Below are 27,103 nucleotides of genomic sequence, written 5' to 3' on the forward strand. Positions count from 1 at the left end.
GAAAATCGCTGAAAATCAATAGGCTTCTTCGTCTCATGACCCTAAACACTGTGTATAAATTTAAAGTCAATTGGATATTAACTTTAGCCTATTGAGCGTCCACCGGTGGCGACAACAATATACGACCACATTTCAATGTGGGCGTATAAAAAGAGAGAGAAATGGGGTTTAACGTCCACTCAACACAAACTAGGTAATTTCGGGTCTAACACATTATTTCAATAATTCTCTTGCGTGTAGGGGGTCTTTAGCAATGGTGGGAAACCGAAGGACCTGGAGAAAACCCACGAGGTTGGACAGGCGACCCTACTCCTTGTCACGTACAACAGGGGAATCGGAACCACGCCAGTTGACTCAATAACAGATCTTATGATACAGCGCGCACATGTAAACCATTCGGCCATCCACCCCCCCCCCCCTCCCAAGTTAAGAAGCGGGTTAAAATTGAGGATACTTACAGGGTGATATAATATTCTTGACAGACAATATGATTACAGACACAATTACCATCATCAGTAGTTAAATCAATAGCATTACCATTTACATCTTCACGTAATGCAACTTTTAAATTACCAGTTCCTTGTTTCTATAAAATATACAAACATAAATAAATAATGAACTTCTTCTACCAATACTTTCTTCTATTTTACATGGCTTGTGTACTGTGTATTAGCACAGGAATTACATTTCAAGGAAAGATGTCTGCTCAGGTCCCCCTGACACTTTGTTGACAACCTGGAGATCAGTGTAGAAATATTACATCATAAATATGGTTGTAAATCTATTTTTAAGTCCAACCCTAAAGAGATGACCACATTTCTGTGACCTGATAAATAAATTGAAATTGCATGTGTAATCATTCTGTGCAGTGAACAACCACTCTCTATTACTATATAACTTGTGGACTAGCCAATAAAAGAAGCAGTTGTTTTTCAATTTTCGGAATCAGTAAGAATTCAAACTCAACAAAAAGTTGTTCCAGGTTGTCTTTATCTAAATTATGTTTCTTTCAACAATATAAGGAAAAAAAACCATACCGTCCAGTTATTGTCAACCTTAGTAAAAATTGTAACTCTTTTATCAAATAATACATCAATATGTTCTTCATGATCATTATCACCATCATTATCATCATCATTATCATCAGTAGTAACAGTTTCATCCAAACTTTTATCTTGTTCCCTGCTAGCTTCTGTAAATAACAGGGAATAACATCTTGTCTATATTTATTGTACTTAATATATTTAACCTTCGCTCAAAATCAAATTTTATTGAGCATTTTGGTGAACGAGGTAATACAACCCAAAACATTTGTTTACTTTTTATTCTTGCAATATACAGACAAACTCATTTTAATAGTCCCCTACTTTCTCCAAAATGCAGGGGACAAAAAGATAAAAAAAATTTGTAAAAAATGCGAAAAACACTTCAGATTCTCTCATTTTACATTGTTACAAACCACTTATTACATACGGTCGTTATACCACAACCCAACACTGTTACACCACAACCCAAACATGACTAGGTTGCGGTGTGCACAACTCAGAACACTTTTAAAACTGAAATCCTCGGATATTTGTCAGCTAAAACTTATAAAAATTGTAATAATTTGAACGATAATATATTAAATATTTATAATGTTGATGATATCAGATAACCAGCGGCTGCCAGGCAGGATACGCCCACATTTTCGAGAGATGGATAGAGAACATGCTACAATCAAGGGCCATAATTCAGGAAATTACAATTCGATATGCGCAAATATCGAAAGGAACCGAGATCTTTGTGTTATAAACTTACATTTCAAGTTTCAACAAAATCGGATAAAAATTGTGACTTATATAGGGTCCACAACCTTGATATATCCTATTTTTACGCTATTTGCGAACGAAGGGCGGCCATTTTATCTGTCAGTTTTGGGCCGATTTTCACGAAATTCGAACTCAGTCGCCCTTAGGGTGTAACGGTGATATAATAATACAGGTTTTTAAATCGGATAAAAATTATGACCTCTATAGGGTCCACAAGCTAAAAATGCGATTTTTCGTACAATCAGGAAGTTACGGTCCGATATGCGCGAATATCGAAAGGAACCGAGATCTTTGGGTTATAAACTTACATTTCAAGTTTCAACAAAATCGGATAAAAATTGTGACCTCTATAGGGTCCACAAGCTAAAAACGTGATTTTTAGTACAAACAGGGGCCATAATCCATGAAGTTTCGATCCGATACATGCCAATATTGAAAGCAGCAGAGATCTTTTGGAGATAAACCTATATTTCAAGTTTCGTCAAAATCAGCTAAGAATTGTGACCTGTAGAGTGTCCACAAACAATTGTGGATGGACAGACGGACGGACAGACAGGGGCGACGATAATATACGTCCACATGAAAATGTGGGCGTATAAAAAGCAGGCTACATTTAGTCGAAATTAGCACATTTCAGTCAATGGCTGTAATCGTGTGAATGGAAATCCCTGGAAACGTGATTTCAGAGCAGTATTTTACCGCTGTCTCCCGTACATAAACGATAATTCCATATTTCATATTTCGATAACTTTTGAGTCAGATTATCTGCATGTATTGAGATCAATATCAAAGTATTATAATACTATCGCTAGTAATATAATGAGATGAAAAAGTAATCCAAAGTCGGCTAAATGTCAGTCAATGGCTTCAGATTTTACGCTAAAGTCACGTGGCGTGAAATGTTTTCTCTTCGTGGGAGAATTGTCATAATCGCATAGACATTTAGGACTACTAGCTATAGGGAAAATGACTGTAATGGAAAGAACCTTGTTCAGGTTTCTATTTTATCAGGTTCACTCATGCACCATGCTACCATTACAATATAATTTATCTATTCCAAACAATAATAATCACAAACACACATTGGGCTGCCAAGCATATTACCGGAATTAAAAGTTTCCAGTCAATTTCAACCAATCATGAGGTCGATTTATGAAACAGAAGTAAGGGAGTTTCTCCCTTTGTGAAAGTAAAAGTAGCATTGGCATATGAAAATTTTTCATGATAAATTTCCTCCCATGCTGGAGAAGAGCCGCGATTTTGTGAGTCTCACAGAAAAAAATGGTTAGCTAACACACGAAACCACAAGTGTTAATTTTCCAGGAGTTACGAGTAATCTTGTTTTTCCAGGATTTTCAAGGAGTGTGCGAACCCTGTATAAACTGCTACCCGGGTAGTAATCTGCAATGATTCTAAACTCCCAGCTACACAAAATGAGATTTATATCCAGAAATCATAGTAGAGATAGTAAAATACAATCATACAATATTAGCTCAACTGACCCTTTTCTTGTAGAGTAGCAATAATTCCATCAAATGTTTCTTTAAACTTAGCAGCCAGTTCAATATTCTGCAGTAAACAAAATATTTATATTCAAATAAAAAAGGCTATTTTGGAACTTGTAAAGGGCTTATCAGGTACAGTAAAAATCTGAATAGTAAAATAACTAAAAGAATTGGAATTGAAAATCTCATCAAGTTTCAAATATTCAAACCTAAAATCTGTCTTGTAAGATGTTAACATGCCTAAAAGTCAAAACTAAAATTATAAAAATTTACAAGCATTACATATTATATGTTAATACTAATAGCAATCACGATAATTTGCAATCAAAAGTTTTAAAATTGTGATTTTGCCAGCTCTATCCTCTATCGCATTCTTTATCCAAATATAAATAGGGAATGAACTCTGTAATAAGTGATAGGGTTCTCATTATGACGATGAACACGTGACAATATATATTCACAAACAAGTAAGTTTCACATAACGAAATAGTGTCAAACAGCAAACCTTAAATTTGACAGCAAAGTTCTCTACTTTGCCTTCCTCTTCACTAAAATCTTCGGCGACCCAGCACCAGGCTTTGTCTGATGTCTCCATGGGCTTCATATTTATAGCAGATGATATCATATGATTACATACAACTTTAAATACTTGTTCTCTTCTAAACAGTAGACGGTATAAATCTGAAAAAATAAACTGTTGTTAGAAGCCATGTTTGTCACCTAACTTCATTGATGGAGGGTCCATTTTTCAGAATGTATTTTTCATTACTTACTGTCCATTTACCATACACATTGAGGCCTAAATAAATTCTTAATTTTTTTCTGTCAGTCTTTTGCACTTTGACACCCCTCAATGTTCCCAAAACAACCTAACCATTTGATCAAGAAATAACAACTACTCCCTCATCAGTCAAAGCACATTTTTGCCCAGTGCTTGCCCCGTGGGTGTTTTTCTAGTAAGATTGGATGTCTATACATTTAATATATACCAAAATTGTCATACTTTTATTAGAAATAACCACCCGATAAGTACTTTCGGGACAATGTATCTTTAAATGTTTGAAATTTATGTCATTCATACCTTTATCTTGGTGCTTCATTACTTTCATATCACCAGTACCCCTCTCCTTCCACTGACTAGTAGATTTATCATATCTATATAGTTTAGATCTCTGTGTAAATATGATCTGCCAGTCTTCTTCACCTGGTTATACAATAAACAATACCGGGTACTATAATATTTTAAGAAGCTAAACATCTTGATTTAATTCAAAAGAAAATGTTGTATTGGGTAAACCCGATATGGCAAGCTCTATAATGATTAAATTTTCATTTCAAATGATTATGTGGAAATCGGTTTGTTTGCTTATTTTAGTTTAGTTTCTGGCTCTGTTGTACGCAAATCAGTTATATCTCAATGTCTTTATCTGATCTTAAATTTTAAATACAGACATCGCAAAACTAACCACCACATCAAAATGTTATAATAAATTGTCATTTTCATATTTTACTTACTGCATAAATTCCCACATTATGAGACTAACAAGATTAATTTTTCCACAGTATATGGCTATCAGTATATTACCTGTAACCACTTCTACAAGATCAGGTAGTGGTATTATAGGTTCAAAATGTATATCATCTCCAGCCTCATGATGTACACTATCATCATCATCCTGATTACCAGATGTGTTAAATAATTTCTGTCCTGCTCCACTCCATTTAAACGGTTTATTTCCTAAAATCATTTCACAGACTTAAGTTCTGAATAAAGGTTGTTCTTTAGTACAAACATCTTCAATGTGAAAATACACAATGTTTCAACCTTCATACTAATCATACAAAGACTAATCTTGAGTGAATGGTGAAACGTTCCTTTTCCAATAATTAAAGAAGTTTGAACCTTAAATGTAATTTTATAGTCATACAATTAAGTTCAAAATATACTCCAATGTTATATTACATGTATATATGTATTGTTTTAGCAGTCTAAGAGTATCTTTGTTCATTGAATCCAACCTCTTATCTAGCCAATGAAGAAGTGAAATTAAATTTAACACCCTACTATTTTGCATCAACTCAGGATAATGAAGATGGGCATATGTCCTGCAGTGTGCTATGCAGGATATTACGTGCAGACATTTCAGTCAACTCTTCATCAAATTCAAACAGTGAAGGCTCTTTTATGTGCACATAGAACTTGGTTATTCATCCCATCGTAACAATTAGATTGTTTACCTTAGTAGATCTGCCGTCATGCAAAACCGATAATGGGAAACCACATTGAAAAATTATGAGGAACTTTCTATGATAAGAATCTATTTTTAATCACATTGTGGTTTCACAAAAAAAAAAACAGAATCAGAAAGACAAACGAAATATACATGGTATAGTAGTAGTTATCAGAAATTGTGGGCGTATAAAACCAAAGCTTACCTTTACTTGTCTGACCAAAACTACTTTCACTAGCAGATGCTAGTGTAGAGAACGTTGGCGCATTACTAGCAAAAGCTGGCTGATCTGTGTAACAAAACAGAATTGAGAAATATATACACATTAAATTTATAAAACAAGGAAGAAATCGTAAGTAAAAGTTTTAAATATACATACACCATGTAAAAAGTAATATTTGGTACTGAAAGAAAGACATACCTTTATTAAATGGACTGGTAAAAAGATTTTCTCCTCCTGATGCCAATGATGAAAAGGAAGGAGCATCACTTTGAAAACTTGGTTTATCTGGATGAAAGACAAAAACAATATTGGTTAAAGATATTTTATTTAATTATATATACTGAGGACTGATTTTTTTCCTTGGTTTTACTTTTTACCAGACACTAATAACCTTTTTCCTATTTAACTCAAACACTTAATTTGATAATAATTTAGATGATTAAAACTGCATTTGCTGTTCATGGATAGAAATGAGTCATCATTCAGTTGTCAACCATCAATATCAGAGCATAAAGATGGTGGCATATGGCCTTTTAATCTGGAATGTTGGGGCTTTAATAAATTAATTACCTTTATTAAATTGAGTGAATATATTTTCTCCACTAGAAGCTAGCGAGGAAAAGGATGGTTCAGCACTTATCTTCTCTGTAAAAAAAAAAAAATAAAAGAATAATTCATTACTTTAACTTATATATAATTAATGTTTAAATTCAGAGATATCAAACTGAAACATAGGTTGCCAGGTAACAAAACACACCACCCCAGTGTACAAGTTGTTAACAAAGATTGTGTGTACATAAAGTTGAATTTAGACAGAAACTGCAACATGTAGAGGGCAACGTATGTGGACATATAAAAAGGAATAATATTAATATTTTGATATATAATTAGATATAAGTTTTGATAATTAAATATGCCCACCAAAAATCTGATTATCAGACAACTAACCTGAAGAAAATGAAAATCCAGTAACGTTACTTGATTTTTCTGTAATAAAAGAAACACATATAATATTTTAATTGTGTCAATGGCATATTTGTGCCATAAAAATTGTTTAAATACTCCCTTAATTAAAAGACAAAAAGGCTCAATGCAGTCCAATTATGTAACATAACAAGTGGTTGCCATACACGATAAGCCTACATTTTGCATTGCCACAATCTTTCACATCAAACTCATTCAAGATTTTCTCATCCTCAACATATTTCTTAAATTGTAGCCCCTTTACATTTTTCGTAAAAGCCAGGGGACATAAAACCAGTGCCAAAATTGAACTCATCCAAGAACCTTTGATACTGAAAATTTTCATCTAAATCAGACAATAATTGTTATCCCTGGAGGGTCCACATACTGTGTACATATTTCACATTTTCCATAAAAAGACATATTTTCAGTCTATATCGGACAACAAGCAATTGCCATGCAAGATATGCCCACATGATATAATTATATATTTCAAGCTTCATTCAATTTGGATAAAAATTGAGACCTCATCTTCGCTTGTGTGCAGGGCTCTTTAGCAATGGGTGGATACTAAAAGATAGGTTTCCGGGCAACGAAACATATCTATTTTTGAACTATTATAGCAAGATTAGCCAGCTCTTTATCTAAATCTTACATAATGCATCTTTAATGTTTCTTGGGTTAACTCATATATCTTCTGGTTTGTTGTTTAAACAAAGATAATAAATACAAACACATCAGTACTAACCTTTACCATCCTCACTAAATATATTTTCACCTCCTGAAGCAAGCGAGGAAAATGATGGTTGAGTGCTTTCAAAGATAGGTTTTTCTGAAAAAGTAATCATGTTCACAGTCCCATAATTTATTGCAAGTTTTATTTGTTTCAATAGGGGATCAAAAAGGGTCAATATCAGACTTGATACCCTTTCTTATCCAGTTGGTTGTAACTGCATGTACAATAAGATTAATTTGATCATTGTAACCAGCCAATAACCCCAGATTTTAATTTGAAATGACATTGAATTTCTATTAATTATGTCAACTTACGTCCTAAACAATGTTAATCAGTATTGGAAAATAGTGAGAATACACTGCACGTAACTGTGGAGATGACCTTCAAATGAATCAGATCCCACTAAATGGGGTTTCTACATCAATTTCGTCAATTCTACTTGCAAAAGATCAACCAGTGATATGTGTAATCCACATAGACAAACATTTCTCTTGTACCTGTGTATTGGTATCAGAGATCAGTATAAATGAACCATACTTACGTATTGGACTAGAAGACGCTTTCTGCGCTACAGATCTATCACCATCGTCACAGCCAATACAACCTGGACATGGTTTCTTTAACTTATACAAATAAAAGTGGTCTGGTAACATATACTTTCTAGCTTGTTCAACTTCTTCTTCAGTTGCATATATGGTCTCTTCTATTATCACATCATCATCATCATCATCATCCTCCTTATCATCTTCCTCGTCTTCCTTATCATCTTCCTTGTCCTCATTATCATCCTCTTCCTCATTTTCTACACCTTTGTCCTCATCATCATCTGTAATTTAAGAATTCAGTCACACTAATGAGAGAGAGAGAGAGAGAGACAGAGAGAGAGAGAGAGAGAGAGAGCCCTACTCTTTGTCACATACTTGCATAGATAACCGGTCTGGTGATTTAGAGCCCCCCCCCCCCACACACACAGAATTAGAACATTGGCTACCCAATCATCTAGAATTTTAAGCATTGAAATCTCCTTACCATGTCAAAATTATATTCAAACTCAATTTGAAATAAATCATTATGTTCGAAATGTTTCAGTTACTTCTTTTTAGGTCTCCAGATATTGAAAGGGAACTGTTTAATTGATGTGCCTGCTTTTTAGGTTTTCAAATTTGATCAAAATGTATCATTAAAAATAATATTCTTAACCCAGTTTTAGACAAATAATGAATAAATTTATACCTTTGGTTATCGAGGTGTTGGTAGAAGCTTTTTCTTTGGATTCTTCAAATAGTGCTTGAAAGTTTGCAGCAATTTCAGCAGTCTTAAATCTAGCTGACAACTGCTCAACTTTTTCCTCTTCATCTGAAAAGTCAACAGCAAACCAGACTAAAGCTTTGCCTTCTGATTTAATCATAGGTTTAATTACTAGATCTGGTGTGATTCGATGATTACAACAAACTTTGTGTATTTGATCTCTTCTCATTACAATACGTCTGCTTCCTGTCTGGGTATGTTCCAATATCTTCATAACACCAAGACCCTTCTCCTTCCATTCTCCATCCACAAAACGATATAATTTGGCTCGGTTGTTGAACAATTCATCTTCATCTTCTTCCATAGTTTTTACTTCCACCTTTTCTGGTAGCGGTATAATCGGTTCAAAAACAATATGGGAGTCATCACCTTCTTTATTTATGTACATATCTTCATTAGTTGCTGTTACAGTGGAGTCAGCAGCTGCTTTGGTAACATCCTTAGAAGGTGAGCCTGCAATGGATGTATTTTTTCATAATTAGTATTTTCAGAGATAAAGACAGATAGTAAAAACAGAATACTGGTACAGGTACTTGTAAAAAAAAATCCACACAAAGTTATGATTTACCTAGCCCACACATTAGAGCACTTGGCTATTCAATCATCCAGAGAAAAGAATTTTCTTTACCTTTTTAGTGAACTGAAATCCATGTTGAATTTTGTCTTAGACTTAATTTTGAAATAAATCATTATGTTCCAATGTTTCAGGTTCTTCCTTATAGGTCAAACATATTCAAAGGAAACTTTTTAATTAATGTGCCTGCTTTTTTGATTTTCAAATTTGATCAAAATATATCTACAATAATATTTCTAAACCAGTTTCAGACAAAAAAAAGAATATATTCATACCTTTGGTTATCGATGCGTTAGCAGTAGCTTTTTCTTTGGATTCTTCAAATAGTGCTTGAAAGTTTGCAGCAATTTCAGCAGTCTTAAATCTAGCTGACAACTGCTCAACTTTTTCTTCTTCATCTGAAAAGTCAACAGCAAACCAGACTAAAGCTTTGCCTTCTGATTTAATCATAGGTTTAATTACTAGATCTGGTGTGATTCGATGATTACAACAAACTTTATGTACTTGATCTCTTCTCATTACAATACGTCTGCTTCCAGTCTGTTTGTGTTCCAATATCTTCATAACACCAAGACCCTTCTCCTTCCATTCTCCATCCACAAAACGATATAATTTGGCTCGGTTGTTGAACAATACATCTTCATCTTCTTCCATAGTTTTTACTTCCACCTTTTCTGGTAGCGGTATAATCGGTTCAAAAACAATATGGGAGTCATCACCTTCTTTATTTATGTACATATCCTCATTAGTTACAGCTTCAGTGGAGTCAGCAGCTGCTTTGGAAATATTCTTAGCAGGAGAGGCAGCAACTGATGGTTCTTTTAGCTCTGTTGGTTTAAGGCTAAAAGTAAACCCACTGCTGCCAAAGGGGTTTTGGAAAATACTTGTTTTTGGCACCTCTTTCGATTCTGTTGGACAGGCTTCTTGAGCTGGTGTTTCAGGCTTGGCACCAAATTTATTAGTAGATCCAAATACAAATTGATCAGTGCTACCAAAGACAGGCTGAGGTTTGCTGACAGATGTAGGAGATTTTTCAAAACCTTTAACAGCTTCTTTTTTCTTATCGGTGCCTAAATCCTTAAACTCGTCTCTGAATTTTTGGGCCGCGTCACAAGTTTCTGTGCCAAATACGTTTTTAATAGTCTGACTCTTTGCGGCATCTTTGGATTCTGTTTGTAAAAATGGGGAATCTTTTGTTGGTTGTGTTTGTACAGCAAATCCACCACCAGATCCAAAACTAAATTTACTTGAATCAAGCTGGAATTTTGAAGCAGAGACTGAAGGGGTTGGTTTCTCCCCTGGTTTAGGAGTTGAACATGCTGGGCATATTTTAACAGTGTTTTCATTTTGACAAAGACAACCATTACATTCCCATCTATCTGTTTTGGGTTTAAACACCTCTGATAATGGTACTGGTTGGGTTTTACTTCCCAAAGCCTGCATTTTCTCACCATCTGTTGATGATACAGGAGAGAATATATTTTCAAAAGCCTGACTAGTACCAGAAACAGTTTCTTTTGAACCAGTTGTTGCTTGAAAACTAAATCCACCGGCAGTGACTTTTGAATCTGTTGCTGGTTGAAAACTAAATCCACCAGATGGTTCTTTTGAATCTGTCTTCTGTGTAAAACTGAAACCCCCAGCTGACCCAAAAGTAAATGGCTTAGCCACATTTGCTATGCCCGGAACTGAAGCAGGTTTCAGAGTATTTTTTGTATCTGTAGGGATGAAGGGAGATTCTTTAGTTGGTTGTGTTTGTACAGAAAATCCTCCACCAGATCCAAAGCTAAACTTACTTGAATCTAGATCTACTTTTGGCACTGGGGCAGATTCTTCCCCAGGTTTTGGAGTAGTACAAGCAGGACAGATTTTAACTGTATTTTCATTACGACAAAGACAGCCACTACATTCCCATGTATCTGTTTTAGCTTTAAACACATCTGATAAAGGAACTGATTTTGTTTGGTTGCTTGATGGTGCTTCAACCTTTTTGCAGTCTACAGAAAATCCTCCACCAGATCCAAAGCTAAACTTACTTGAAGCTAGATCTACTTTCGGAGCAGGGGCGGCTTTTTCCCCAGGTTTTGGAGTAGTACAAGCCGGACAGATTTTAACTGTATTTTCATTACGACAAAGACAGCCGCTACATTCCCATGTATCTGTTTTAGCTTTAAACACATCTGATAAAGGAACTGATTTTGTTTGGTTGCTTGATGGTACTTCAACCTTTTTGTTGTCTACTGAGACATCCTTTTTAGTTGTATTTGGTTTGGGTTGAAAACTAAATCCACCAGTGGTTGCATTTGAATCACTATCTTGTTGAAAACTAAATCCACCAGCAGGAGCTTTAGAACCTGTTGTTTGTTGAAAACTAAATCCACCCACAGCCTCCTTTAAATCTGACTTTGGCTGGAAACTAAATTCACCTGCAGGAACTTTGGTGTCAATCTTTTGTTGGAAACTGAAACCACCAGCCGTGTTCTTTGTCGTGGTTGAGAAGAATGACGATTCTTTGGTGGGTTGTGTCTGAACAGAAAATCCTCCACCAGATCCAAAGCTAAATTTACTTGAATCTATATCTACTTTTTGAGCAGAGGCTGATTTTTCCCCGGGTTTTGGAGTAGTACAAGCAGGACAGATTTTAACTTTGCTTTCATTACGACAAAGACAACCACTACATTCCCATGTATCTGCTTTAGCTTTAAACACATCTGATAAAGGCACCACTTCAGTTTTGTTGCTTGGTTTTGTAGGTTGTTCAATATCTTTTGATTTAACACTAACCTCATTTGTTTCCAATTCCTTTTGACATTTTTCAAATTCTTCTTTGAACTTATAAGCCATTTCCTTATTTTTAAGTCTTAAAGCGAACTGCTCAGGTTTCATTTCTTCATCAGCAAAATCCTCAGCTACCCAGCACCAAGCTTTGTCAGAATTAGTCATGGGAGATAACTTCATTTCTTTAGTTAGGAGATGATTTGCACAAATCTTCAGTACTTGATCTCTGCGCATTAAAAAGCGGAATTTATTTGTGTCCTGTGACTTCAAAATTTTGAATACCCCGACACCTCTTTCTTTCCACTGGCTTGATTGGGAGTCGTATCTGTATAACTTGGCTCGATCACTGTAAATTTTGATTTCGCTTTCCTCACCTGTTGTTAAGGCAACCAGATCGGGAAGATCAATGACTGGTTTAAAATGTACATTTGGTTCAAAATCTTCCAGAGAATTATTAGCTTCCACAGTTTTGGATATTTCACCTGTCTGATTTACAGTAGGTGACTGATTAACATGGGGTGATTGGCTCACAGTCTTCTTCTCTTGGTCTTTACTAGCAGACGGTGAAAATGTATTCCATGAGAATCCAGTGGATTGTGAGACTGTCTGGGTGGTACTAGGCATATCTGATGTAGTGTTACTGGAAACACCTACTGCTCTTATATGACTAATAGCTGTTGTTAACGACTGCTTAAATTCGTTTGCTTTTTCAGAAGAATCAAAGTTCCAATTCAAGATTTTGTCTTGCTGTCCTGCAGATCGATAAAAGCAGGTAACAACCTTGGGGCTCATTGATGACTGAAGATAGATGTCCTTGACATTATAGCTTTCTGTTGTTGATTGATGGGACACAGACTCAATGACAATTTGAGTTAGATTGCCGATAGATATCATTTTCAGAATGACATTTTCTTGATTACAGTACGAAACCTTTCCACAGAACAAAATATTGATGGAAGCCAAAGAATCTGGAACATTACTCTTTGGTACTGGAGACTGCAGATTATTTGCAGACAAAGGAAGTTTCTTAGAAGCATCGTAATGGGAGGCAGAGTTTATGATGGAAACAGGAGAAAAAAACCCCGGTCCTGGCAATTTCGAAAGTACTGATGATTCATCATGTGGTCCTGGATGAGATATGTGGCTTTCATTAAATCCAACATTAGGTGGTAATCGTCTGTGGGACATGTGAATCGAGTTATGATCCATTGGTGGTACAAAGTTTTCTTCATAATATTGGTTAGGATTTATTGGTATTTCTCTAGTAATATGTTGAGGTGTTGTAATGAGATGGGCTCCAGGTTTGGATTGATCTAAAAAGTAGCCTGGACTCATCATTTCATTCGCTAAAACTTCAGCAGGGTAGGGAGAAGCTATAGTAGAAAAAGATCTTGGTGTAGCAGCAGAACTTAATCCACCTAATATAGCTGATCTGTGATACATTTCAAACTGAAAGTAGAAAACAAAATATAAAGTTCTCAAATACTATTATGTTTTTCTAATATTTTCATTAAAACCTTTCAAATCCAAGCAATCATAAATAGCCCCCAATATCTGTAATGTTCCTTTCGGTTTGATTTTTATAGAAATAAACCATGGTTATGTGTAAATCATTTGTACAAATGTTAATTACAAAATGAAATGAAATAAAATGGGGTTTAACGTCTTACTGTTTTGCTCCAAACTGGGCTAATGAAGACAGGCATACGCCATACAGTGTGCTATGAGGGATATTTTGTCCGGACAGCGGCACTACGGCCTACTCTTATATTGAATTGCAACTGTCAAGGGATCTTTTATGTGCACACCAATGTGTACAAGGGACCTCGGTTTTCCGTCCCATCCGAATGACTAGACAGCTGTCCTTGTCAGTCCCTCCGTCCTGCATCACTGACAAGGGAGAACCACCCCGGAAAATCTGGATGAACTTTCTCGGGCCAATGCAGGGATCGAACACCCGATCTCCAGGCTAGCGAGCCAGTGTCTTACCCACTTAGCCACCGTGATCCTCTGTTAATTACAAAGGTATATGTAAATGTAAGTAATTTCAAACAAAGGAAATTGATATTTTGTTTCCTCTTTTCAACACAATTCAATCCTCTTATAAACAGATCCTTATTTCAATTATTGTATATCATGTAATTTAATCATATATCAACTCTTGTGGACATGTATATAAATTAACCTGACTACCCAGTCAAACTAGAAAATCAGAAGGCATTCAAAATTTAAAAAGAATATTTAACTTATATTTGTTTGATTTTGAACTAAGTAAAACTGAAAAACTATCTGAATATTAAACTATAACACATACCTTATGGAAGAACAATTTCGAAGAGTATTCTCTCAAAATTTTCAAGCTTGCTTGCTTGAAAACGTTGAGAGAATACTCTTCGAAACGTCGCCTAAACAAATCAGTAATTTTTTTTCCATAAGCATGTGTTATAGTTTATTGCTCTATCCAGTTACTAAATGCCCCTAAAAGATTATTTGAATATTGTTATCAGGTTTACATACAGACCAAAACAATAATAAATGCTGCCAGATTTCTATTAATCCCAGAAAAAACAAGTGGTTGCCTTGCAAGATACGCCCACATTTTGCAAGAGATGGACAGAGAACGAGCTAAAAGAATACTGTGATTTTTTGTACAATCAGGGGGAATAATCCAGGAAGATATTGTCTGATCATATGTGTGAATATGAACATACATTTCAAAGTTCATCAAAATCGGAAAAAAATTGTGACCTCTAGAGGGTCCACAACCTTCGTATTACATACTTTTACACAATTTGTGTACAAAGAGCGGCCATTTTGTTGGGCAGTTTCATTTCAATTTTCCCGAAATTTGAGTTCAACCTTCATTATGGTGGAATGGTGATATATTTAAATGGTTTTTAAAATCAGAAAAAAAAATTGCGACCTCTAGAGAATCTACAAGCTAAAAATGCTATTTTTTGAATAATCAGGGGCCATAATTTAGGAAGTTACGTTCGGATATGCACGATTATCAAAAGGAACCAAGTTCTTAGTGTCTAACGGTGATATATTCACACGTTTTTTTTTAAATCGGATAAAAATTGTGACCTCTAAATTTTGTACAATCAAGGGCCATAATTCAGGAAGTTACCATATGAGGTGCAAATATCGAAAGGAACCAAGATCTGTGGGTTATAAACATGCATTTCAAGTTTCATCAAAATCGGATCAAAATTGTGACCTCTAGAGGGTCCACAACCTTGATATACCAGATGTTTACACTATTTGCGTACGACAGTTTTGGTCTGATTTTCACGAAATTCGAACTCAACCAAAATTACAGTGCAACGGTGATATATCCGAAAGTTTTTGTAAATTAGATAATAATTGTGACCTCTAGTGGGACCACAAGCTAAAAACACGATTTTTCGTACGATCAGGGGCCATAATTCAGGAAGTTACGATCTGATATGCGCATATATCGAACGCAACCAAGACCTTTGGGTTATAAACATGCATTTCAAGTTAGTTTCATCAAAATCAGATCAAAATTGTGACCTCTAAAGGGTCCACAACCTTGATATACCAGATGTTTACACTATTTGCATAGAGGGGCAGCCATTTTGTCTGGCAGTTTTCGCCAGATTTTCACAAAATTCGAACTCAACCAACATTACGGTGTAACAGTGATATATTCGAACAGTTTTTTTTAAATCAGTTAGTAATTGTAACCTCTAGAGGGACCACAAGCTAAAAACGTGTTTTTTCGTACAATCAAGGGCCATAATTCAGGAAGTTACGATCCGATATGCGCGAATATCGAAAGGAACCGAGATCTTTGGGTTATAAACTTGCATTTCAAGTTTCAACAAAATCGGATACAAAATGTGACATCTACAGTGTCCACAAGCTAATTACGTGATTTTGCACACAATCAGGGGCCACAATCCATGAAGTTACGGTCCGATACATGCCAATATCAAAAGGAACCGAGATCTGCGGGAGATATACCTATATTTCAATTTGCGTTGAAATCGAATAAAAATTGTGACCTGTAGACCGTCCACAATGACGGACGTCTGGACAGACAGGCGACGACAATATACGTCCACATGAAAATGTGGGCATATAAAAATTAAATTCTATGCAACCGACAAACCAACTATTAGTATCACAATACAATTACCTTAAGTTCTCTAATAGTTTCCATACATTCCTTTAATCCAGCTACTAATTCTAAATTCGTTTTAACTAAATCTTCATTTCTCTTTAATACAACATTTAATAATGATTCCTGTGAGTGAGATAACTGTCGTATCTGTGAATCAAGTCTTTCAGGACTGGGTTGTAAGTGATGCTCATTTGGATTCTGTAAGGAAGAAAAACAAATATCATTTAACTAATTATTTTTTGGCAGTAGACATGTCATTAAGTTCCAATATGTCATAGGTGACCAGCTCTGACTTTATAATTTGACAAATGTTGCAACAAATATTTTAAAAATATTGCCCCTGCTTACCAGATTAATTAAAAGTTCACATGCCTTCAAACAAACTTAGAAGTTCGTCTGACAAGCCAAAATCTGTAAACTCTTCTTCATATGGTGAACAGTCTTTTTATCGTCAGACTACAAAGCTTTGGAATAAACTTCCACTTGCTATTAGAAGCAGTTCCTCGCTTGAATCGTTCAAAAAAATCCTTAAAGTCTCATTTATTTTAGAACCATATTTTTATGAAGGTCACTACTTTTATCTGTGGTTTTACCTTGACTTCTTTTCTTCTACGATTATATTACAATTGTTCTATAGCTTTATATTTATATTCAAATTTTATAGATACTGCCAAAAGTGGCAACTGTAAGTGAGTAGTAAAATACTAAATGAAGAGTCCTACCGGTACTTGAACTTGTGTTGACATATCTAATCTTCTAGAGGATGATGATACTGGATTACTAGGTGTAGATGTATTATGATAGACTTGATGGTTAGGATTATTATCTACCTTGCCTTGTGGTGTATGATATCTACTATTGTTAGTATCTTCTTCCAAATCTGTATCTACAAAATCATCAGACACATGTAATTAAAATAAATTCAATGATCTAATGCATTTATATTTATACTTCACCATGCTATAACATGCTTGAGCAAATTAGGCGAAAGAAACACTACCTGTCACCTAAACATTTGGAAGCAACCATTTCCCAGTTCACACACCTTTGAGGTATGATATCTAAAACTTATTCTTTATACAGAAATTTGTCATTGTAATACAAGGAAGATTTCTATATCATTTTACTGTCAAATTTGCCAGTCTCCCCATAGAATATTTTTATTTTTATATTAAACAATTCCTATCTTACCTGTATCTGTCTGTTTAATCAACAATTCTACTTCATTCATAAACGGAAATAAGTATTGATTTAATTCCTGAAAAAGATCAAATATATTGGTTGATAGTGCAAATACCAGGGATTTAAACAACTGAAGGGGAACAAATTTTGTAGTTACCTATTATCTCCCCTTAGACCACAGAATGCAGATTTTAGCAGGCACCAGAAAGTTGTACGTATGGAGATTAAACCTTCCATAATTGATTCTCTCCATAATTTCAAGCAACAAGACAAGCATCAACTGAATATCACACTATCTCAGACAATCATCAAAGTTGAAATGTTTATAATAGTGTCTCAGTTCTCTTCACACATCTGTGGTCACTTAATTGCAATACTGTAGATTCGGCAAGTTCCTAACTGATAATCCCTGTATGGTAATAAGAAATTTTAGTCAAATGTGAATGAAAGTTGCTCAACTTACATGGTTTTTATCACCCTGTAATCTATCTAGGGTAAGATGTAAAGCATTCAGAGAATTTTCTAGATAGGATTTCCTTTGTTCAACTGATCCAGATTCTTTTTCCCCAAGCTGTCTGTAAATCTAGAACATAACCAACAATTTGTTTTTTTAAGCATAAAATATTGTTACGGAAACGGTAAAAATGTTTAAATATATACAACATAGAGTTAATACTGAATTATCCTTTTAAAACTTATGATTTCTAATATAAAAATTTGGTTAGGTCAAAAACCTAAACAAGCAATCTGTTCCATAATTTTTCTATATTCATCTGGAACAAGTTTCACAGTGTATGTAACGTAGGTAAATGTAAATAAGTTCAGCAGAGTTATATAGTAAAATGATAGAATAACTGAGCATGCAAGCAAACTGAGCCTCTCTTATTTTATATTCCCTTCTACAGGGGGACAACACCAATTTTTCTTACAGTTCAACAATGTCATATTTATTAGAAAAGAATCAACAATCAAAAGGCCCTTTAAGTTTCTTAACAAGAGTATTTCTCGGAAGACATATAGAGGGAGAGAAATGGGGTTCAACATCCCTTCAACATATATCATGTCATTTTTGGACAAACAAAAGGTATAATTTTGTTTCAATAATTTGCTTGCCTGTACAGGTCTTTAGCAGTGGGAGGAAACTTGGTAGGTGACCCTACACCACTTACAGGCCTGGGATCAAAACCACGCCCCTTTCCTCAATCTAAAGCACACAAGAAATACCTCTTGACCATCCAACACCCCTTGCATATTAGAATAAAGCTAACAAAGTGAAAATAATTGTATGCCTTCTTTGAAAGTATTTTAACTCTACCTGAGATGAGTAGTAAGAAGCCCATGGAGAAGGTACTGACTTAAAATAATCTAAAGCCATTTCGTACATTCCATCTTCTTTCAATCTTTTAGCAACAGCTAGTTTAATCTCTTCTTTAAGTTTTAATAGAACATTTGAATCTAATGTTTTATTATAATCATCATTAAATAGATGTTTATATGAAGCTACTGTTAGTGATCCACAACTAAAAAAAAAAAAAAGCATGTTATTGTTGCAACTTTGCGCATACTATTTTTTTCCCCAATTTAAACTGCATTGTCTGTTCTTTCTACATTTTGTTAAGTCGCAATACTGCATCATTTATTACCATCATTAGTGTATTTAATTTAAATAAGCAAACAGATTTTCCAATTTGAATACATTCTTTATTTTGAATATTAAGAGACAGCGCTACTTTGTTCCTGGAAAAAGATGACCGAGTGGCAATTCGTGACACAGTCAATAATTCTACAATGTGCACTGGCAGATAACACAGACAACTATTACTTTAACACAAAGATATATAAAATAATAATAGTAATAAATACCTTTCTATTTGTTCAACCAATAATAGAGCATTATACCAGAAATGATAAGCTCTATCTCTTATAGCACTAATCTGAGAACTTGTATAATCTGTTCTCTCTATATCTTTAACCTGCAATAAATATCATATTATAATAATTATATTGAAATAAAGCATGTACATAATGAAAACACAGAATACACAAGACTCTGAAGACCAATGTCAAATATATAATAAGATCACTTTATGAAATCACATCTCATGAGAAACTTTTATAATACTTCCCAGGCATACATATTGACCATCATATATAGCTAAACCAAGTTTTAATTCCAGTTATTGTGTTACAAGGATAGATACTGTCATATTGTGGTATATTCTATATCATAGTGGTCTGAAGCCTTATGTTTAAGCAGGCACAAGTTGTCTCCCTTATGTTGTAGTTCTTCTGCCTTTTGAAGTAATTAAGAAAGAGATTGGAATTCTAACATGGAGAATGGTTGATTTTTGTTTTAACCCACAGGTAAATGTGTAACACCCCTGGATCCAAGGATCCGAATACAACATGGTGGAGATGACCCACAAAAAGTGTACTTACAAAAAACTAATCTGACTGAAAGGGAGGCAACGTAAATTTATGTTGAAATTAACCCTTCTTACCCAACTCATGTCTAAAGTAAGTGTCAGCTTGCAAATTAATGGAAAAGTAAAACACCAGATGCCAAATAATGATAACATGGATTAGCCCATAATTTTATTAATCAACTTTAATTGTTGTATTGTTTTGAACGTGGTGTGTTTAATGAATACTTCATCATCTATTTTATGTTAGAAAACATATATTTATATTGAAATTAATGGACATTGTTCGCACCTAACACATTAATTTCTTGTTAGCATTAATTTCTTGTTTTAGAGTACTACAGTTTTTTTTATACAAAGAAAGATACCGGTATATTTTCTTACCTTTACTTCCATACACTGAGCTAAATGTACCAACATGTGTATAGACATTCCATGATTATCAGCTGCACGGACAATTTCTAATCCCCTTTGTAATGTACGCCTCATCTTACCAAAATCAGTTCTAGAAAATTTGTATGTAAACATCATATTAAGAGATCGGAGAGAATGTGACACCACATACATTAAACTGTGTCAGTTTAATTGACTTTTCTCTACTCAAGGTCTAGATCGTAAAATAGAACAGAAAAAGTTCATCGTTTTTGCCTAATTTCTGTCAATTCCAACTGCCATAGGTTTTTTTATGTGTACATCAACGTGTACAAAAGGCATCAAATTTTTGTGGCATCGACTAGACACAACTAACATAGGGAAACCAAGCTGGAAATATCAAAACCAATACCTGGATCAAACCTGGAATCTCCTGGACAGTGAGCCAGTGTTTTACTTACTGAGTTACCATAGCCTCACCAACAATGGTAGAGCAATTAATTCTATACCCCAAAATATCCATGATACTGATAGTCTTAAAATGCATTAATTATCACTGTTCTACTAAATTACACATAATAGTTATAGAACTTTACTGGCATATATTATACAATAATGTTTTGGAATTCCAATATTTCACAAACTTACATGTTACTGTTGACACAGAAGCAGAAAGCAAATTTCCACCATTCTACTTGTTCCATTGTACACAGACTATCATCAATAGATGGTGGACACAAAAATGGTTTATTATTACTTTTATCATCATGTAATTTTATTGAGGAACATCGTACTGTTGCATACAGGAAACACTACAATTAAACACGATCTTTATAGATACAAAAATTCAATAAATAGTGTTAGCTATGTGACCTCCTCAAAATGAATAAGTAGCAGCATTAGGTGTTCCAGAAAGATTAAACATGACATCACCTTTATAATGTTACAATCATTTTAAATTAAATTTCAGATGTCAAATTTCAGATGTCAAATTTCACTGCATGAAGGTATGGGCCACCAGCATTAACTTGACCATTTCTTTTAAATTAGAAAAATACAAGTGCACCATTGTAAGCTATGTGTATTTTACAACAAAATTAAAGGTGCTTTAAAAACTTTAACAAATTAAAGGCGCTTTAAAAACTTTAACTTAATAATCAAAACCAATTGTGGCTTCATTTTAACATAGTCATTTAATTGAACTCATTCATTCAAAGACAAGAAGAAATAATTTCTTTAAGATAATGAAAGAAAAAAAAAACATATTCTGGAAGTTTGTATGAAAGCAATAATCATTTCATCTCCACTGATGGTTAAGTCTGGAGATGTGACACCCATCTCTTTCAATGTAAAGCACAAATTGAGGCTTTGTCAGATGCAACTAAAGAACTGTCCTTTCATTACTTCCAAAGATGCTGTTGGTTGAATTGAAGTCAATGAAACTAATAAGTAAATATTATATAAAGTATCTACAATTCAACCAAAACAAATATCCTAACTACGAGCGTACATTGTTACATCAAGACGATTCAAAATAAAGAAATACAATGAAACACATCTTTACCTCAATATCAAGTTGACATAATGATTCAACAGAAACAATATTCAGATCGGGCACGCTGTATTTTAATTTAGGAAATAAGTTGAGTCTATCTGAAAATCAATAATTACAAAATATTACCAGTCACTGATCTAACGTTAAAATAACACTCGCTCTTTGATTTGGGTACAAAAAAAATTGTCGATTTCATTGGACCTTAAATGTTTAATGTGCATTCAAGAGTTGACGCAGTTGCTAAAGAAAAAAACCCTGAAACTTAAATTAGCATCACTAATCAAAATTACAGATCAGAGATCAGCCTAATTCAATACTCAAAGAGGTTTAGAACCTGTAACTCCAAAAAATGTCTACAAATACAAATATATACCCTGTATAACAAATATATTAAAAGCAACCAAACTATAAATCCAAGATGAAAATTTTGTTTCAAAAAACATTCAAAATGCTCAGAATAATTCTAAACAAGATTTATAAACATTGCTTACAATCTGACTGTATATCACCATTTGGAAATTTTTGTAACACTATCCACACAATTTCAGCTAATCTATCAGGATATACATGACATGCCACTGAAATTATATCATTGTAATATTAACATTAATGTTTTGTTACATTTAATTTAACAAATATATTCCAGGCATATAGAACTCTGTTAATAAACATAGACGATTATCAGGCCCCACCAAATGAAAGTCATCCATAATAAATTTCATAACCATTTGCAATCAATCCCAGACAATTCCATTGAGAACTTCATCCTGTATCATGATAATATGATTTCATGATTTCCATAAGGTTCTTCCTTAGAACCAATGAACAATTTCTGAAAGTGTGAAATATATCTTACAAGAACTGTAGCAATTGTGCGTAAAGTAGTCACAACCAGCGGCTGCCAGGCAGGATACGCCCACATTTTGCAAGAGATGGATAGAGAACAAGCTAAAAAAAAAACCCACAATTTTTCGTGCAATCAGGGGCCATAATCCAAGAAGTCATGGTCTGAAATGCATGAATATCGAAAGGGACTGAGATCTTTGGGATATAAAGATATATTTTAAGTTTCATCAAAATCGAACAAAAATTGTTACCTCTAGAGAGACCTTACCATATTTTTACACTATTTGCGTATGAAGGACGGCCATTTTGTCCAGTAGTTTTGGTCTGATTTTCACGAAATTCGAACCCAACTGTCACTAGGGTGTAACGGTGATACATCTAAACGTATTTTTAAAATCAGATAAAAATTGTGACTTCTAGAGGGTCCACAAGCTAAAAATGTGATTTTTTGTACAATCAGGGGTCATAATCAAGGAAGTTACGGTCTGATCTGCGCAAATATCGAAAGGAACCAAGATCTTTGGGTCATAAAGATACATTTTAAGTTTCATCAAAATCTGATAAAAATTGTGACTTCTAGAGTATCCACAACTTTAGTATTACATACTTTTACACTATTTATGTACAAGGAGCGTCCGTTTTGTCCAGCAGTTTCAGTCAGATTTTTACGAAATTCAAACTCAACCTTGATTGATGTGTAACGGTGATATATTCAAACGTTTTTTAAAATTGAATACAAATTGTTTGTTCTAGCGGGTCCACAAGCCAAAAATGCAATTTTTCGAACAATCAGGGGCCATGATCCTTGGATATGCACGATTATCAAAAGGAACCAAGGTCTTTGTGATTTAAACATAAATTTAAAGTTGCATCAAAATCGGATCAAAATTGTGGCCTCTAGAGGGTCTACAACTTTGATATACCATTTTTTTTTTACACTATTTGCGTACGAGGGGCGGCCATTTTGTCCAGCAGTTTTGGTCAAATTTTCACGAAATTTGAACTCAACCGTCATTAGGGTGTAACTGTGATATATTCAAACATTTTGTTTAAATCTGATAATAATTGTGACCTCTAGAGGGATCACAAGCTAAAAACGTGATTTTTTGTACAATCAGGGGCCATAATCCATGAAGTTATGGTCCGATACATGCCAATATCGAAAGGAACCACGATCTTTGGGAGACCTATATTTCAAGTTTCATTAAAATGAAGAGTGTTCACAAACAAATTGTGGACGGACAGATGGACAGACAGGGGCAATGGCATAATACGTCCACATAATACGTCAGCGTTTAAAAAAGAATGGATGAATCTTTGGTGACGATAATGTGGCCACATTAAATGTCAATTGTAAAATAAGAAATTGAAGGGACCATATATTCTTGTTACTTTATGTTATTTCGATAAAAAGCTATGGTCATTAAATAAATAAATAAACCCAAATACCTTCATCGTTTCTGAAAATATCACTGGAGTTGGGTATAACCAGGGAGCGGTGGGAAATATTTTTAGACGACAAAATAAACGATTCTCTGTCGACTGCACTTCTCCTGGATGGAAACAGACATTCAAAGAGAAGTTTTCTCCAAGGTGTAGCAGTTAATTGATGCATATAGTGTAAAACCGGTTTAGTAGCTGTACTTTTATCTATCACTTGAAGCATATGACCTGAAAAAGAATGTTCAATCAAGTGGGTGTATTTATGTATTAAATATATCATTTATCTACACTTCAATCGAAACTTAATTTTAAAGTAAGTTATAATTGATTTTTAAAAACAGATCTACATGGATACTGAAGCAACACAAGGGCTGTCTAAATGAATGTGTCAGACCTTTCGTTTAATATTGTCATGTGGTCAATTTTGTACACAGTTCACAGCATTATTTCAATGCAAAGAAATTGTTCATATTTCCAGAGGAATAGATCAACATACCTGCTTGTGTGAGTCTGTAATTGCTAAAGTCGAAGAGATTAGTGAAGATTTTATTATCTTTCTTGATAAGATTTGACCAGTTGACCATCTGTTTAATACATGTATAACTACAGCTTGTTAAATAACACATCGATACCAATGGTACAATCTCCTTCCATGGTATAATTTTCTGTTAAATACAATCATAAATATGTTAAATACAATCAAAATGATGATGAATACAATTACAAATACAGTAGAACTTGCTCGGACGTGCACTCCTAATCAGCGAACACTTGCTTCAAAGAGCACCCAAAAATCCCCCCCGAGAGCGATTTTTAAGTAATTTAACCTCTACTAAACACGCACCTGTTCAACGCGTGCAACGGGCATCACGATTAATTCCCCCCGTAAAAATTCTACTGTTTCAACGGTCACTCCTCTAACGCGGCCAGCGGTCACTATTTTACTAATAAATTCAACAAAACATCGCCCATTCAACGGCCATTGTTGAATGATACCATCTTGTCTTTCTTTCTTTGTAACACTCCCGCTAATCCTGTGAGCAGTAGTTAATTAACTGGCCACCCACTGATCAGGTAAAAAGAAATGTAAAAATAACAATCAACCCGGGATTATCTGTTAATTAATATTTTGTTTTATTAAACTACTAACCTGATCATTGTTTTCACGCGTAACGACACATTATTTGATACTGATTGAAATAAAATGAAAGTACCGAGTTTTGTCACGATCATATTATAGCGCCCCCTATAATATTACATACAGAGTTACACCCCCTGTAAATCAGTGATAAAATCAGCGATGGGTTTTTGTTCATGTGCTTTTTTGATAAAATAAAATTAATTCATCGATTTTCTTCACAAAAATGGATAAATATTATCGAATGCATCACAATGGTAGACAGAAGTATCGATGGTTGGTACAAAATGACAACTTTACAGAAGTTATGTTCGAGATTTGAGAAAAGAATTTTCATTCGGCGCAAGATTCAGCGACAGTCAAATTTATCGATGCAAGTATTGATGTTCGCTCCCAATGCACCCAAGCGTAATTAATTTATGTCAGCACAAAAAGCACCGAGATTTTATTAAGTGGTCGCGTAATCGCTAAAATAGTTGGGTTGGAAATACTCAAATTCACAGCATTTTGAAACGCTTTTAGACGCTATGATTCAGTATGATGAAAGTAAAAGAAATATTGGGGGGTCAGAGATCTAGTATTACTAAACAAACATGTATACGCGACTACTTTGAATTCACAACTAGATAAAAAAGTACATGTATTGTTATTGTTATACTACATGAATAAAACAATATATGCAATCTATATCTTTATTTTTTGTGCTAGGGGTTGGGGCAATATTGGATACCTCTAGTCAAAGAGCACCTCCATTAAGCAAGCATTTTTAAATTTCCCTTGAGTGCTTGCTTAATACAAGTTCTACTGTATGTTAAAGATAAATTAAATTATAAATATGTTAAATACAATTATAAATATGTTAAATACAATTATAAATATGTTAAATACAATTATAAATAAGTCAGTCAATCTCGATCCCAGAGATAAGTTTACCCTTTTTTGTTTATCTCTGGTAACACACGCTGGCCATTTTGAATGTCACATGATGTATCCTTCCATTGGTCGCTTCACAAAGATTCAAGATGACTGATCAAACTCGTGTTTCTTCACAAATTTCACGTATTTAGCCGAATCACTCACATTGTGCGCTAAAAGTAGTTCCCGGTAAAATGATCAAATCAGCTGTTTTCGAATAAACTTTTGATGTCAAGATGTGGAAAATGTTCCAAGGATCATTAATGTGTAACTAATTGTCGAGAAATCAGCAGCATTGCATTCTAACAAATCCTGTCAATCAGTAGCCACGGGGGGTGGAGCTTAGGAACCAGTTTCACACTAATTAATGGCTAGCGAGTTTTACCAGAGATAAACGAAGGGTAAAGTTATCTCTGGGATTGAGATTGGTTAGTTCTGTGAAAGGGATTTATACAGTATCATAAACATGTCAGAAATTTTCTAGTGCTATTTTAGAACTCTACTAATGGTGAAACTTTGCCTATTTGATTACACTTTGGCATTTGATTTGAATATTTTCAAAGTTGTAATATCAATTCTTGATTCACTACTAATACCTGAAGAATGTACAAGTAAATAACATACCGAGAAAGCTCTTTTCAAAAGAAATATTCCAGCAAAGTAGAAAAACTGTGCTTGAATTTCCTCCAACAGAATTTTCCACTCTGGTCTTTTTTCAGGAATATTTTCTGCCATCCACAATACTTCATTGAGTCTAGTTTGATATAAAAGAGTAAATCTTAAATAAATTTGATACATGCATTTGATACAATACATGAAACGTACATATATCCTATGTTATTTCTATTTAAATAAATAGAATTGGTGGATGGCATGTGCCAAGACAAGGATTATTGAAACACCTGGTCCCAATTCTGATCTAGCAAATCCACTTGCTTTGTTATTGGAAG

General features: G+C 34.2%; 1 protein-coding gene across 1 annotated transcript in view; it reads right to left on the reverse strand.

Moving 5' to 3' along the window:
* The window catches only part of LOC126812724 (E3 SUMO-protein ligase RanBP2), a 35,818-nt gene that overhangs the window by 2,560 nt on the left and 6,155 nt on the right, over nt 1-27,103 (reverse strand). Inside the window, exons 8-34 of the mRNA XM_050539097.2 lie at nt 26,778-26,907; nt 24,597-24,765; nt 24,107-24,328; nt 22,303-22,389; nt 21,821-21,909; nt 20,905-21,068; nt 20,269-20,389; nt 19,325-19,434; nt 18,777-18,981; nt 17,925-18,044; nt 17,471-17,537; nt 17,002-17,165; nt 16,295-16,477; nt 9,627-13,578; nt 8,703-9,230; nt 8,011-8,295; nt 7,482-7,565; nt 6,719-6,757; nt 6,341-6,415; nt 5,969-6,055; nt 5,753-5,836; nt 4,902-5,054; nt 4,398-4,520; nt 3,822-3,997; nt 3,314-3,380; nt 1,038-1,192; nt 459-586 (exon numbers count right to left, since the gene is read on the reverse strand). Of these exons, the coding sequence (XP_050395054.1) occupies nt 459-586; nt 1,038-1,192; nt 3,314-3,380; nt 3,822-3,997; nt 4,398-4,520; nt 4,902-5,054; nt 5,753-5,836; nt 5,969-6,055; nt 6,341-6,415; nt 6,719-6,757; nt 7,482-7,565; nt 8,011-8,295; nt 8,703-9,230; nt 9,627-13,578; nt 16,295-16,477; nt 17,002-17,165; nt 17,471-17,537; nt 17,925-18,044; nt 18,777-18,981; nt 19,325-19,434; nt 20,269-20,389; nt 20,905-21,068; nt 21,821-21,909; nt 22,303-22,389; nt 24,107-24,328; nt 24,597-24,765; nt 26,778-26,907 (7,767 nt within the window). The remainder of the gene's footprint in view (nt 1-458; nt 587-1,037; nt 1,193-3,313; nt 3,381-3,821; nt 3,998-4,397; nt 4,521-4,901; nt 5,055-5,752; nt 5,837-5,968; nt 6,056-6,340; nt 6,416-6,718; nt 6,758-7,481; nt 7,566-8,010; nt 8,296-8,702; nt 9,231-9,626; nt 13,579-16,294; nt 16,478-17,001; nt 17,166-17,470; nt 17,538-17,924; nt 18,045-18,776; nt 18,982-19,324; nt 19,435-20,268; nt 20,390-20,904; nt 21,069-21,820; nt 21,910-22,302; nt 22,390-24,106; nt 24,329-24,596; nt 24,766-26,777; nt 26,908-27,103) is intronic.

This window comes from Patella vulgata, chromosome 1 (assembly GCF_932274485.2).
Source record: "Patella vulgata chromosome 1, xgPatVulg1.2, whole genome shotgun sequence".
NCBI lineage: Eukaryota > Metazoa > Mollusca > Gastropoda > Patellidae > Patella > Patella vulgata.